Source organism: Macrobrachium nipponense, chromosome 1 (assembly GCF_015104395.2).
Source record: "Macrobrachium nipponense isolate FS-2020 chromosome 1, ASM1510439v2, whole genome shotgun sequence".
Taxonomy (NCBI): Eukaryota; Metazoa; Arthropoda; class Malacostraca; order Decapoda; family Palaemonidae; genus Macrobrachium; species Macrobrachium nipponense.
The window spans coordinates 26,873,090-26,888,619 of record NC_087200.1 but is presented as its reverse complement, the minus strand read 5'-3'; the positions used below and the strand labels follow the sequence as shown (position 1 = coordinate 26,888,619).

Here is a 15,530-nt window from a genome sequence, read left to right as displayed (position 1 = left end):
AGATGATAAAGATCAAATTGATATTATACGATAGAAAAAAAAAAAAAACCCACACACCACTGTAGTACTCTTTCCATTCGTTGATATAGGTAGGGAAAGGTTTAGTATTTTTTTTTCAAACGACTCGTGCTGCAGTTACATAGGGTTTATTACTGCATATGGGTTAGCTTAGATATTTTTCAATTGCAGTAGGTCTACATCTTAGTATTTCTTGTCATCACTTCTGTTACGACAGATTTATCAATGTAAGTGTTTAAAAACTCACTTCCAATTAGTGTGGTCTCAGATTACGACCACCAAAGATTCTCTCTCTCTCTCTCTCTCTCTCTCTCTCTCTCCTATCTCTCTCTCTCTCTCTATATATATATATATATATATATATAGATATGTTTGTGTGTGTGTGTTTACATATAGGTATATATATGGATGTGCGCATATGCTTTTCACTAGGAGTGAGGTTGATAGCCCCAAGCACTTCTATGACTCCAGCTACCCATGCACGGAAGTTTACATTGGTGGGCATCGTGGCGGGATCGAACCTTCCTAATACGCCACCAGATGAAAACGAATGAAAGCTAATTCACTTGCCAACCAATTACGAAAAGTGGTAGCTTACGTGAACTAAGTATTGATTTACCATCATTCTGTCGGTCACAGGACACGGACGTCGACCGGTGAGTTTCTACGGACTTCCTATGAAGGTTGGGTGCGATCCATAGAGGTTGGCCATCTGTACTGTGACTTGGCATTGGTATAATGTTTTAATGACAGACTGATAGACTTTTAATGCAGTAAGAGTTAGTAGCTGTAATATTTTCAGCAGTTTGCTTAATGATGACTTCATGGGACAATGCGGATATTTATTGAATTTCGGGTTTCTTGCAATATGAAATTCATTACATATTTTTCTATGTGTAGTTACTGGAGAAATATGCATTTTCCGTTTCGTTACTATATTTAATGTCCAATGGTTAATGGAGAAAAAGTCGAGTTCGGTTGCTGTAAGAACTTCTCTTCTCAGATGTTAGTACACACACACCACACCCACACACACACACACACACATACACACATATATATATGCGTGGGTGCATTTTTCAGGAAATGTAAAGAAAGACAGAGAATTCAATATTCAGAAAATGTATGGCTCGGATTGCTCAAACCAAAATATATATTTATATATATATATTAAATTATTATATATATATATATATATATATATATATATATATATATATATATAATCTATATATATATATTGGTTTCAGCAATCCGAGCCATTCATTTCCTGAATATTGAATTCTCTGTATATATATAGATATATAATATATATATATATATATATATATATATATATATATGTGTGTGTGTGTGTGTGTGTGTGTGTATGTGTGTGTGTATGTGTGTGTGTGTGTTTGTACTACATACACTTACATGCATTGAGCAATTTGAACCAAACTTTGTATACATATAACTTAGCACCAGAGAAAGAATACTGTGGGGGTAAGACATCACTGGCACCAAAGAGAGTGGGTGGAAAAGGTGTGAAAATAGAAATAACTGAAATGACAGATATTGGTGTCTAATCCATAGTTTTCAAGATTGCTGAGATAAATAGTGATGCTCCTGATGCTCTTTAATTCCTTGTTCTGTTCCGATAGGAAGAGGGATGAGAAGGGGGTGACTTATCAAAATAACTGAAAATAACAGATATTATTGTATAATCCTTAGTTTTTGAGACTTCCAATGGCCTTCAAGTTCAAGTTCAGCCTCAATAGGAAGGTGGGGTGAGAGGGGGTGGGAAGCGATGATATGTAAATATAACCGAAGACAGCAGATACTAGTGTTTAATTTATAGTTTTCAAGGGTGCTGAGATGAATAGTGACACTCCCAATGCCCTTTAAGTCCAAGTTCAGCCCCACCAGGAAGAGGGGATGGGGGTGAGAAGAGGTAAAAAATAAAATGTCAAAAATTATGTATATTATTGTCTAATCCATAGTTTTTGAGATCCCTGGGATAAACAGAGACACTCCCTCTGCCCTTCAAGTCCAAGTTCAGCCTCAGTAGGAATAGGGTGAGAAGTGGTGAAATATGAAATGTCAAAAATGCTGGGCAATGTAACTGAAGCAACTATTTTAACAGGAGAGAGAGAGAGAGAGAGAGAGAGAGAGAGAGTATCGGCTGTCATTCAAAGTTTTCCCGTGCAGCGCCGGGTTAGTCTGCTAGTATATATGTATTATATATATTTCTATGCATAGATATTATTTATTAATAATATTGGTAAGTTAATTGTTATTTACCTGTAGGTCGGTTAGCTCTGCTTTTTTAAAAGCTTATCCCGCACTAAATATTACCTTTTAGATAATGATATGTTTACTAACTCGATCATGAAAAATATTTGCTCCAAGGTTGTATGTAGTGGAAATTGAAGCTGTGTCACTCCACTATCGTATAATTTCATTTTTGCTGTTAACTGATGATGCTATTTTGTTATTAATTAGTCTCTATTATTCATTTTTAAATATAGCATGATCCCTGTATAAGCTCAATAATAGTGCAGTTAATGCTAGCAAGGATCAAGTTGCACTGTAGATGGAAAGAATTTTGATGTAAACATTACCACTAATAATAGAAGAGAGAGAGAGAGAGAGAGAGAGAGAGAGAGAGAGAGAGAGAGAGAGAGAGAGAGAGAGAGAGAGAGGATGATGCTTTGAGTAAGAAAGAAAATAGTTAGACCTCTACCACTGAGGTTGAACAGGGAGTGTTTCGGTATGTTTAAAAGTTGGAATATATGAGCGCATTGATGACCCTACTCTCCTCTACGGAAGAGATAACGTGAAAAAAGTGAAAAGGTGCAGAAATAAAATGAAAATTTGTCTGTAGCGTACCGTATACTTCATACACATTTTAAATGGCGTTTTGCAGTAGGAAATGTTTTGGCATCTTACTGTGACACACCCCCTTGTAGTTGCCATCTTGAAAGTTCTCATTGTTTTTTTGTGCGTGAGGCGTAACAGGCTCAAATTCAACTTAAATAAAGCCATTCACAAGCCGAGACCTGCTTTTCAAAGTGTAAAGACGTTTGTAGGTCTTTCCAGCCTTCTTTCCTGTGCTTCTATTTTGTAAACTGATTTTGCTAAAGAAGTTCGTAATCTGCCTCTTAAAGAGGCATTCCGCTTTGTAAGGATCGGCTTCTATAACAGCGTTGCGGAGTCAGAGATAATTTTCCAGCTATAAGCTCATCTAATCTTGAAAGCGATTGGGATACGGTGGATTGAATTCCTTTGCCATTTATTCAGTTTCATTCTAGCTTTAATTTTCTGCTCAAAACTGATATATCTTGTACTGAAATGTTTCAGGCTTCGTTCATAAAGCAGTGGAAATCATAGCTTATTTAGGATCCGAGAATAATCACCCGCCGTTCCCACCCACAACCCCCCCCCCCCCCTTTTTTTCCTCTTTCTTTTTTCGATAAAACAAACTACAAGTACTGAGCTTAGAATACACACATGCCATTGCATGTCAAATGGCCCAGATTAATCTCTAGTAACGCTCAAGAATCTCTTATCCCATGTCGAGTTCGCATCCATGTAACCCGAGCGAGAGGGATCGAGTTTTCGCTCTTTTTTCCTCCCTCTTCATTTCGCGTGAGAAAGCGGGAAGATTACACCTAATGAAGCCCGAGTTCATTTTGATGCCATATCGTTGCACTTTTAATGGTGGCTGCGCTGTCATATTTTATTTCTTCTATTCGAGTGTCATTTTTACTTTTTATTTTTACTTTTTTATAGAGAGGAGTGCCAGCAGCAGATTTGTTATTAGAATGAAAAATACAAATGAGTAAGCAAGAATTGCAAGAATTAACAAGGATGTTTTTATCATCGGTTCTCTTTCACTTCAGTTTCTCTCTCTCTCTCTCTCTCTCTCTCTCATTTAATGCACATCTGCCTCGTTACATGTAGTTTTCTAAATTTCTGAGAATATATATATATATATATAATATATATATATATATATATATATATATAATATATATATATCTATATATATATATTATATATATATATATATTGCGTGTTTTTGTGTGCGCGAACGTTTTAACGTCTGTATACAAGTAAAGTGAAAACATTATTCATCCGGAATAGTATCTTCCTTGATAATTATCTCATCTTATCACAGCTTGAATCGAATGAATTCCAGCTTTGTGTTTCTCCTTAGGACTCTCACTATATTGAATGTCAGTTATTAAAAACACATCACTGATATATCCAGTCACAATATACATAAACACTTCATGTCAAGGAGTAGCTTAACGACGGGATTATATCTCTTCGTTGTAACTTTACCAGTCGTAACTTCAGCACTCCTCGGCTGGTTAGGTCTTTGTTTTATACTTCGTGACTTGTACTATCTTTTTTTTTTTTCTATAGCACTTTCCGTCCAGTCATGGTGTTTAGTTTCGTATCATCACAAAGACATTTCCTTATTAAGCAGTCTAAGAAAAGGAAATGAGGAGTTTGCGTAGATAGACGGTTTTCTGTGTATCATTTCAACATGTGTGGATCTCTCTTGGACAGACAGGCAAACACACACACTGACAACTTTTAAAACAAAACAAACAAATATGAGTAATTCCCCCGTCCAAGTTCATTGGACGAGGCAGTGATTTCTCGCTAATCCTCACAGGTCATCATGATAACAGTTGTAATTATTTTGAAGGATACTTAATTATCATTTTCACCTCGTCTCTATAACTAGTACTTGCCATTCCATATAAAAACTGATCGCATGAGAATTAAGCAGATTAATAGCGTAAACAAAGAATGGAAAAAAGAAACCCACAAGATAACTGAGTATAACTTGTTTACTTGTAAGTATTTACGTAGTATTTTGTTAATACTCGAGTATTATCAGGCCCTATCTGTGGCCTTTTCTCAAGAGATGTGTAGGTGGTCAGACTAGGTTACTCAGTAATCTTGTGGGTTACCTTTTCCATCTTCAGAAGAAAACTGAAAGACGTTTTTGTTTGGTGTAAGCAGAGTATATTAAAAAAATATAAAAAAAAAAACAAAAAAGACGCCAGAGCGTCATTGATGTTAAATCACGATAGAAAAATGAATGGCGTAGCGCGTGTTCGACTGCTGTTCTCGCCCGTGCAGGCGCTTTAGTTAGATGGCCAAAAATTATCTTGCATATTGAGAATATCAGTTATTCAAATGAGCCGCAGTTTCATTTTAAGACTGAAACTATGTGAGCGTTTAAAATTTTAGGTTTGTTAGGTGACTGTTGCCGCATATGCATCTTCCGTGATAATTATCTCAGGTTTCCCACAATTCGAATAAAATCTCCAGCTTTAAATTCGTTCCTGGAACTTACAAGGAATTATACCAAATGCTCTTATTTGACTTATGCAAGTAATAACTTTATTTTTAGATGACGGTTTTTGAGCTGCCTCAGTGTTAAAACGTAGTCAATATTTTTTTCATACGTTGTATGAAAAAATATTTGCCGCTGCTGTATCTTTGAATAGTTAATTACCCCTTGTATGAATACGTAAATGAAAACTATTCCCGGATTTTTAAAAATATATTTTTTAATTTATTCCATTAAGCGATATTCCATCTCTTCATGATGTTGATTTAAACAAGATAACTTTGAAAGATCAACAGATATGTGTGAATTATATTGAAAGGCCCCAACACGAAAGATGAGTCGTGCCGAAGAATATCTTACCTGTATTAAAAATGTCATGATCCTCGTCAGTAAAAAGTCTTTTACAAATACATGATGAAGTAGTAACTAGTAAGTCACAGGGGAGTAGAAATGGTTGCGTCGAAGCTTTTAAGATAAAAAGAAAAAGTATTAGGACTATAGTTTATGAGCATGATTACGTGTCGATGTTTACCGTGGTGTCATCCTCCAAATTCTCAACCAGATAGGGAGTCACGTCTCTCAAAGGTTAGGCAGACTGTCGTAGAGGTAAAATACGGTCTATTAATGAAGTTTCAAGATTAAAAAAAAAACGTTTTTAAAAACTGGTCGGCTGATATGCTCCATAAGAAACTGTCAGCTTGCTTTGATGAAAAAGGGGTTAAAAGCCCTTTTTATATGTAATAACTGCTGTTAAGGACCCAGTTCAAGACTAGCTCCCTTTGAATGAAAGTAGTTTGATCCTAGACTATAAAAGATAAAACGCTATGGCATTACTCTTGAAGTCAAGTGAAAAACCCTTACATGTTTTCTGCAAATATATTAATTGAAAAGCTCGTGATATGTCGCCTATTACCGTGGTATAGTTTCTTATGTAACAGCTGGCGAATTTTAGATATTGGCAGAAGTAAAAAGTGATGTGTTAACTTAGTTTTACACGTGGGTTTTACAGCTTAGAACAAAAGTAAGGTGGTAGAGGATTTCGTAAGAGATACAAAAATTTGTAACCGCAAGAGTTGTGAAACTGGTGCGCTGGAAGAATTAAAAGGAGCACGGAAAGTGCAAGTAATAGACACGTTAGTGGTTAGAAGCCATTGAAAGCGCAATTACCACATTATTTCAACTGAGGCTGATATGCTCTCACAAAGCTCACAGAAATTGTTCGAATTATAAATGCACGTATGCATGCATGCATGCAAAAAAAGTATTACATATATGTGTAAATTTACATTAATGTTTTATCAAAACGCGCGCACCCCAACCCCAACTCCAACCCCCACAATTTGTTACATAACCACTATTATAATAAATATATATAATTTTATATTATATATATATTATAATTTTATTATTAAGAATTTTATAAATAATGTTTAGTTATATATCAACTATATAATATATAAAAATTAGATAATAATAATCTATATATATTATATAATAGTATTATTATATATTAATATAATATATATATATATATATATATAATATATATAAATATGCTCACTGAAGGCCTTTCTATTGGAGCGAGAAGTCATGTTGTTTCGGTGGACTTCTTTATGATTTCTCCACACATCTTATTTTCACATTTCTTTGCAAGACATTTCCGGAAGAGTTGCATAAACCCTATAGTACGGCACAACATGAAATTTATGACAACTAGCATATATTAAAAAAACCACAAGAATGTCTGTCGTAATTCAGAGGAAAATGAAGGGGCGGAGTTCTTCTCCGAAACAGGATCTCAGCTTTTCTGGGTAAGTGAAAATTAATCCTCTGTCCAACGGCGCTCTCGAGATATTGCCTTATAATATCGCTGGGCGGTTTCATAAATATAGAAACACACTTACATGAAAATGCACGTTTGTAGGAAGCACGTACCTTAGTTCTTTAAAAAACAATGATGGGAAACCGTGAAAATCTCGTTTTATTAAGGCAGTTGTCTCGGATGATACAGGAATTTAAGGAATATGGTAAAGAGGCATAAGTAGGAAAGTTGCCTAAATCAATCCCGGTCTCTGTGTTGAAGACTTTTTCATCCTGGTATTCTTGTGTATTAGGAAAATTGTAAATGATTGAGGGAGGAATGGAGGACGGATAGTCTCATCTTCCATAAGTAAATGGAAAGAAATACCAATTAAGGCAGTTGACTCTTGATTTTATGACTTCCATGCAGCATCATCTGCAAAGCTGGAATTGATATTCCCAGATTAAACAGAGACTGGCGACCTTGTGACAGGCAGGAAGTAAATCCAAATTCATGTTGGAAGCAAGAGCTGGTAAAGTCACTGGACAGAAAACTTATGAGTCAGTTCCAGAGGAGAGTTATGATTTAAGAGCCTCATCAACCATGGGGCGAAGGTTCTATACGAGAAGTAAGTCTTGCGCATATATAGAGATGTTCAATGAAGTTGATGGTGTACTTGGAGATGGTATCGATCTTCTGAGACAGAGAAGTATAGCTAGATTAACAGGACATGCTGTTGTATACGAGACCAAAAGAGCATTAGATAAAAGGATTGGAAGGAAATCTATTTTAACAGAATTGAAATGAATAGGATTCATGTACTTGTTCAGAGATGACCTGGGTCCGCACCTGAGCATCACAAACGTTAACTGAGACTGAGAAAGAGCAATCGAGGAGGTCTGAGAAGAGAAGGAAAGTGATTTAATGCTTATGAATTGGTGGGATTGGTCAACTTATTCTCAACACAAAATTGGCGTCGCAGATAACAGGGTTTGAGAAGCTGAATATACATAATTCATAAGCAAGGCCTGTTTGTTTAGAAGATAACTATACTCTTTTTTTTCCATCTGTCCATCCGCCTGTGGTGTTTTGTATGGTAACACTGCGTCCCGGGCTTTAGATAGTTACACTATGTGTAAGTTTTAGGTAAATAAAAGGATATCTGGGTGTACATTTGCAACTGAAAAGTGTTTTAATAATTTACTGTATGCGAATTACACCGTTAATAATTGAAATAGGATATTATTATAATTGTTGAATGTAAGCTGAATGTAACTATCCAAAGCCCGGGACGCAGTGTTACCATACTAAAACACCACAGCCGGATGGACAGATGGAAAAAAACAGAGTATAGTGGAGAGAAGGAAGTGCTGAGGGTGACAACAAATTCCTGAGGAACTCCACCAGAAACAGAAAATGGAGGAGACGTAATGCCTTCAACTACAGTAGAAACAAGCCGGTCTGATAAGGACCTTGAAGTGTTTTTACAGAAGGGGGTGAAACCATATGTAGTGAGATTGTTCAGCTGGGCTTTATGCCAGACCCTGATAAAACTTTGACGATTTTTAATTTGGCAGTGCTCAGTGAAGAGGATTTGAGACTCCTGAAAAACTAATTAGGAAGTTCACTCTCTGTTTGTCTTAGAGATAACTATAACTTTTTGCCAAAGCAGGGAATATATTTCCAAAAATAGATAATTAAATTTGTCCTGTATAACAATAATACATTGATAACCAGTCGGTAATTCTGTGGAGTGTGTAGCCATGTGTATTATTTCCATTATCCATACATCCCCATAGGGGGTAGTGCCGTCAGTGCACCCCGTGGATTACTAAAGGTTCTTTGCAGCGTCCCTTCAGCCCCTTGCTGCAACCCCTTTCATTTATTTTACTGTACCTTCATTCGCATTCTCTTTCTTCCGTCTAGCTATCCACCCCCAACAAATATTTCATAGTGCAGCTGCGAGGTTTTCATCCGGTACGCCTTTTCTTTCAAACCTACCTACTCTCAATTTCCTTTCCAGCGCTGCATGACCTCATAGGCCACAGTGCTTTGCCTTTGGCCTAAACTCTATATTCAATTCAAATATCCATACATGTCTGCCAGTGCGGTTATAGTGTGACATGTATGTTCGCACATGTTTTATCAGACGTGCTTTTGATGTGACACGCATATGCATACGTGTTAACGAATACATAAATAAGAGTACTTACGTGTCTCCCCATTCAAAGCAGCACCGCTCGCCTGTTCAGCGTAATTAATATTTGTACAGCTCTGGGGAGTACTTCATAGCATACTGTGTGACCTCAGCTTCATGCTGAAGCTTAAGATTCAACTCAAATAAAGCCTTATAATTTTAGAGATTATGTGGCAGAGTCGTAAACCATTTCATTGCAAATTAAAGCAGTTGAGAATGTATGCGCCGAGCTCTTTGCGTCACGTGGAAGCGTCTAGTGACTTTGTGTAAACAGGATGAGTACTAATAGTAACTGTGAGTTATATTGCCCAGTTGGTTTGTTTTTAATGTCTGTTTGTACATCGTACCCTTTTGGTGACGTCGTGTGAAGAAAAGTCTATGTAAATTCAAAGGCTATAAAAAGTCTGTTTATATCCAAAGGCTATAAATAGAAGCGGAGTGCCATGATTTCACGGCAATTTATTCATATAATCCGATTAATTTGATCAGTGCATAATCACATTAATTACATTCTGCCTTTTTTACGACGTTCTTTCATTCCAAATAATTCCTTTCCTGTCGGTAAATCACGCTTGTTATTGCCTAATTAAAGTAATAAAGTTTTTCCTCTTCTTTAAAGCATTTTCCAGTATTATTCGTCTTCTTTCAAAGGTTCTCGTTCTACTTTAATAGTCTTAAACAGAAAGCGTGAATTTTGAACTTCTGGTCAGGTTGCACTATCTCAATGGAAGGCTCGCCAGATGTTATAATTGTCGATTTTCATGAAATATGTCAATATAAATATTGCCAGAGATGATTAACGACACGAATCCTACAACAGTACAAGCACATTTTCTAGTGCCATCGTGTCCAGGATAAGGTAACCAAAAGAAAGGGTTTGTGGTGTTCTTAAAACACCCCGCATTGGATTCATCATTCTTATGACTTGTATCCAGCAAGAATACAAGTTATATAAATACAAACATTGTCTGGCCCACTATGAATACATCTCGTCATCGCGTCTAAAATGAATGTAATCTCAGCTCATAATTTCCCTTGGTCGTCTGAAATAAATGTATCATCGTCTTGGATTTCGTTCTTAGTCATGTGCGCGCCAGGAGTCTGCAATCGGTGGGCTTGGTGCATATGAACTGCCGTGCAAAAACGCTTTAAAACTGTATAAACTTTATATATCACCAATTCAATCTCACTGAGTGTAAACCAAGAGTGAAAATGTAACAGAACGTTCAACTGTTTATCAGGCATGTCTGGGTGCGTAGAAGATTCCTGTGGACTCATCATAACTATTTTAATTGTGGATTTGTTATAAAATTGCAATGGGGGTAGAGTCGGTTGTGGGAACTGTATACCTTGTTGGGTGTATGTTAAGATTTACAATGAGAAATTCAGGCAGTAGTAATGATTGCAAATCTGAAGTTATAATGGGTTTCACCAAGAGGAGTTAAATTTTCGGATTTTCGAAAAAAGACACGCCTTGTGTATATATATATATATATATATATATATATATATACTATATATATATAGAGAGAGAGAGAGAGAGAGAGAGAGAGAGAGAGAGAGAGGCATTTTTGAAACCTTTTATCTTTATCCTTCGTATTTGTTATTACCTTTGTAATTTTGACTATCATTTCCACCTCTCTTCAGTTGTTATTAATGTTGCTATTACTACTGCCATACTGCTATGCCTGCTATTTGATTGAATACGTAATCTCGTTAATACTTTTTCGACTCTGTTATTAACCGATCATTCAAATAGTATGGTAGAACAACAATGATATGTTAAATGCGACTCGTCTATCATTTTCATGTCAATACAATATTCAGAATGGAATTAGTAAATATGAAAGGCATAAAACTGAGAAATGTGTCTTTAAAGATGCCACATACGCAGTCATATAACGTGTGAACACAGTATTTTCTCTGGCCTTTCCTTGTTTATGATATTAAGAGAAAAGATTTAGTTCTTCACATATGGAATTAAGAATGTTAGTTCAATGATATAGCAGCAACTTACCAATGCTAATTTTATGTAAGGTCATTTCATTAGGTTTTTATTCAGTTGATATACGAAGAAAGTATGAATGAATCCAGAACCCGTCATGCAAAGGCAACACAAAGAGTTACTAATTAAAGAGAGGTTCATCTGCCCCCTCTACCCAAGGGCAGACGACCTCCCGCTGTTTGACCACTACCCAGACCTAGCTCGTAAAATTCTCGATGGGACAGAAATGTCCTTAATTAAGAAACATGAATTTATTTTTCTTTCAAGAAAGGATAACGAAGAATAGCTATTGCTGTAGGTGATGAAGGGCGAAGTGAATTTTAGGTAACTAAATATTTAACAAGGAGTTTGAAGAAATATTTTTTTCTTGTTACCAAAAAATTAAATTTTCTTATATTTTTGTTTTTTGTTTTTCAAGAAAGGCGAACGCTTTCTTTCGTGTAGCAAGTGGAAAAGGGATAGAGAAAGTCGACGGTAAGGATACGAGAGGCTAAGAGACGCAAGTGTGCAACTCAATTGAAAGGGAGGGACACCATGCGGGAGTAAGTTGAAACTCCTCAGGAGGGACATGAGGGCCCAGGAGGAGATAATGGGATGATGGGGGGTGGGGCGGGCGAGGGTGGAGATAGAGGAGCATGGAGTGGCGAAGGATAAAGAGGGAAGAAAAGAATGATAAAGGAAGATTGGGAAGGATAAAAAAGAAAAGGAAAGGTTGAAGTGTAGAAGATATCAGGATGTTGAAGATGTTGAAATACATCATGTTCTGTATAAAGATATCTAGAGTGACCTGGGGATAGCTTGGTCTCGTACGAAAGTTGACGAAATGAAAAATTGAAAATATAAAAACAGGTCCACTGAACCCACAACGAAAGTTAAAATCAAGACAAACCAGAAACAAGTAATGGAATAAACTGATAATAATTCGGCAACTTGCATCAACCTTCTTGAGTCGAGGAAGCAATGGGATGGAGGCTGACTAGCGAAAAGCAACAGGACGAAGGGAGAAAATATACGGCCGAGACAAGAGGGGGGATATTAGTAGCTATGAAGAAGTAAGACCAGGCTCTAACTGGGAGAGAGAGAGAGAGAGAGAGAGAGAGAGAGAGAGAGAGAGAGAGAGAGAGAGAATGTTGTGGTAGTGGGGTCGAGCAGGACACCACAGACTCGAGACAGTGCCACCACCACCTCTGCGTCCAAGGGGGTTTCTCCTCCTCATCCTCCTCCTCCTCCTCCTCCACCGAGCTTCTCCTCGGGGTGCCAAGTGCCGACCCGCAGAGCCGCATGGCACTCTGGTCTGACTGGCAGTTGCTCGCCTTGGTGGACATCGCGCAGTGGATGGATGATGAGGGCCTCCCGCCTACGCTTTCATTTCCCTCATCATCCCCGTCAACAGAAGCCTTGCCATCTTCGAAGACACGCGCTGGTTGGTCCTCTCGTTTTGTGTTGTTCCTTAGAGGAGCTGGAATGTAAACAACGGCCTTTTTCCAGTGGTGCCTCGCGTTGAAGACTGAAGACTCGACTTGGAAAGTGGAGAAATTGTCACTTTTCATGGACCTTGTTTAATGAGAGTGATAATGTCTTATGTGAACTCGGACGAGAGACTCGAGTTACGTACTTGTGATTTTGTGATCAACGCACGCGTGTCGTCCTCAACAGATCTTGAAAAGCAAAACAATCGGAAACAATTTCGTATTTCCACCAGACGTTGACGCTATTTTCTAAGCCGATATAACTATTTACATTCCAAATGAGCACGTGTAGACTTAGTGAGTGGAAGACTTAAATAATTCCCAGTGGTTCATAATTCACTGGTGAGTTGTAAGTGCAAGGACACGTTGAGCATTTATCCGAAGGAGATGCTGCTAAGACCAAGCCATCTGCTTGCCCCATCTGTAATAACAAGAGCATTGAACTCTTCCAAGATGCGAGGACTTGCATTTGTCATCATCTTCTTACTCAGCGTTTGCAACGCAGGTAAGATAGAGTCATTACACTTGTATTCGAATAACAGAACTCCTGACATCAATTTTCTTTCTTTTTTCTCATTCGTTTCTTAATGCTTAAGGTGTAATTTTTATTGTTTAGGGTTAAATCTCAATGAATGCTCATTTGTAAAAGCTATAACCATATTTATGTAAAATTATGCGTAAAGTTAAAATATGTATTCTAGATGACATCATGCCATTATTTAGTTTTTCTAACATTTTAAAGGATTATTGTTTAATACATACCAGAGCACAAAGTTTTACATACAATACGTACATACATACATATATACATACATACATACAATATACTATATATATATATATATATCTATAATATATATATATATATATATTATATATCTATATACATACTTTTTTGTATACAGTTTTAAAATCTATGATTCAGATAAACGTCCATTAAATTATATATATTGTAATAAAATAGTATAACAATAACATTGCAATTATTAGTTTCTCTCTCTACCCGTGTACTACTTCACCATGGCTTTATTTCATTGTGTATCCACCAGACAATAATTTTCAGGCATGCATTTCCCGGTAAAGTGTAGATTAATTCCTTAAAATAAAGAACTGGGAGACAGAAATGTTAAACTTAAATTAACTTGTGCTACCTATTTGCTTAAAACGTTCGAAAGCTTGCGAGACTGGATTCTGTCTTCAACCCAAATATTTATATCGAAATATAAACCGAGCCTGACGCGCAAGGAACACCGTTTTTAAAACATGTGATTTGAGGGTGAGAAATGATTGCTGGCGAAGGGAATTGGTACAACATTCCGTTTGTTTACACACACACACACACACACACACACACACACACACATATATATATATATATATATATATTTATTTAAATATAGTATATAATATATATTACACATAGTACCGTTATATATATATATATATATATATATATATATATATAGTATACTATATATATGTATATATACATATATAGTTATAGGATATTATACAATAAAATATCTTGCACTGTTCTTTCACTTTTCATTGTTCTCGTTACCAAGTACTGTTTGCATTAGATGATAATATATATATATATATATATATATATATATATATATATATATATATATATATATATATATATCTACTGCAATTAATTAACTAACAGGTGCCTGATTCATTGTTTAGGTTAATATATACTGGTAGTTGGTCGGCTGTAGTGAACTGGAGCATGGTTAGATTACATGAAGTTTAATATTACTTGGGTCATTTCTTGTAAGGGAAAATTAATACAGGCGAAAATAAAATTACAGACATATATATGTTGTACGTATGCATGTATGTATGTATGCGTTTGGCGACCCTTCTTCTTTTCCTGTGCGGTACTAGGGAAGCAAAACTTTCAATAATGAAAATACGTAAGAGTGAAATAGCAGGGAAACCCGCCAAAGCAAAACATAATTTTCAGTATTTATTGTTTTCATTTTGGTCTTAAGAATTGATAGAAGAGCACATAAAGGTAAAAAAATCACTCGCGTTCCTTTGAGAAAGAAAAGTTGAGCAAACAAATACTAGCCCTTGTAATAACTTGCGTTTGTTTTGATTCATCAAGCACAAATGTGGTTGCGAGTGTGAGGCAGACGGGCCCACAGATTGACACGCAGACATACTGACAGGCCGACAAAAAACGTTTCTGTGGGGGAAAGAAAGTGAGAGGGACAGAGACAGAAAAGCACAAGTAAAATAGTGTCCGATCTCTCTGACTAGTAAAATGATTCTTAATCTATAGAATGTAGAATAGCTTTCGGCTTGTTCAGAACGTATTGCTTCCAGAATATCGTAGAGTAGCGTCTGTGAAATGAAGAATGGCATTTCCTCCTTCCAAACTCTCTTAGACTGTAGACCAGTAAAGTATATCTTAGTTTTACCAGACCACTGAGCTGATTAACAGCTCTTCTAGGGCTGGCTCGAAGGATTAGATATTTTTACGTGGCTAGGAACCAATTGGTCACCTAGCAACGGGACCTACAGCTTATTGTGGGATTCGAACCACACTATATCGAGAAATGAATTTTTATCAACAGAAATAAATTCCTCTGATTCCGCGTTGGCCGAGCCGGGAATCGAACCTCGGACCACCGGATTGGCAGCCGAGCGCGAAAACCACTCGTCCAGCGTGG

General features: G+C 36.6%; 2 protein-coding genes across 2 annotated transcripts in view; one reads left to right on the top strand and one right to left on the bottom strand.

Annotated features, from left to right (window-relative positions):
• Positions 1–12,927, bottom strand: part of LOC135218716 (ABC transporter F family member 4-like) — a 40,387-nt gene extending 27,460 nt beyond the window's left edge. Inside the window, exon 1 of the mRNA XM_064255165.1 lies at positions 12,563–12,927. Coding sequence (XP_064111235.1) covers positions 12,563–12,927 — 365 coding nt within the window. The remainder of the gene's footprint in view (positions 1–12,562) is intronic.
• Positions 12,559–15,530, top strand: part of LOC135219175 (uncharacterized) — an 82,327-nt gene continuing 79,355 nt past the window's right edge. Inside the window, exon 1 of the mRNA XM_064255711.1 lies at positions 12,559–13,351. Coding sequence (XP_064111781.1) covers positions 13,234–13,351 — 118 coding nt within the window. The 5' untranslated portion in view covers positions 12,559–13,233. The remainder of the gene's footprint in view (positions 13,352–15,530) is intronic.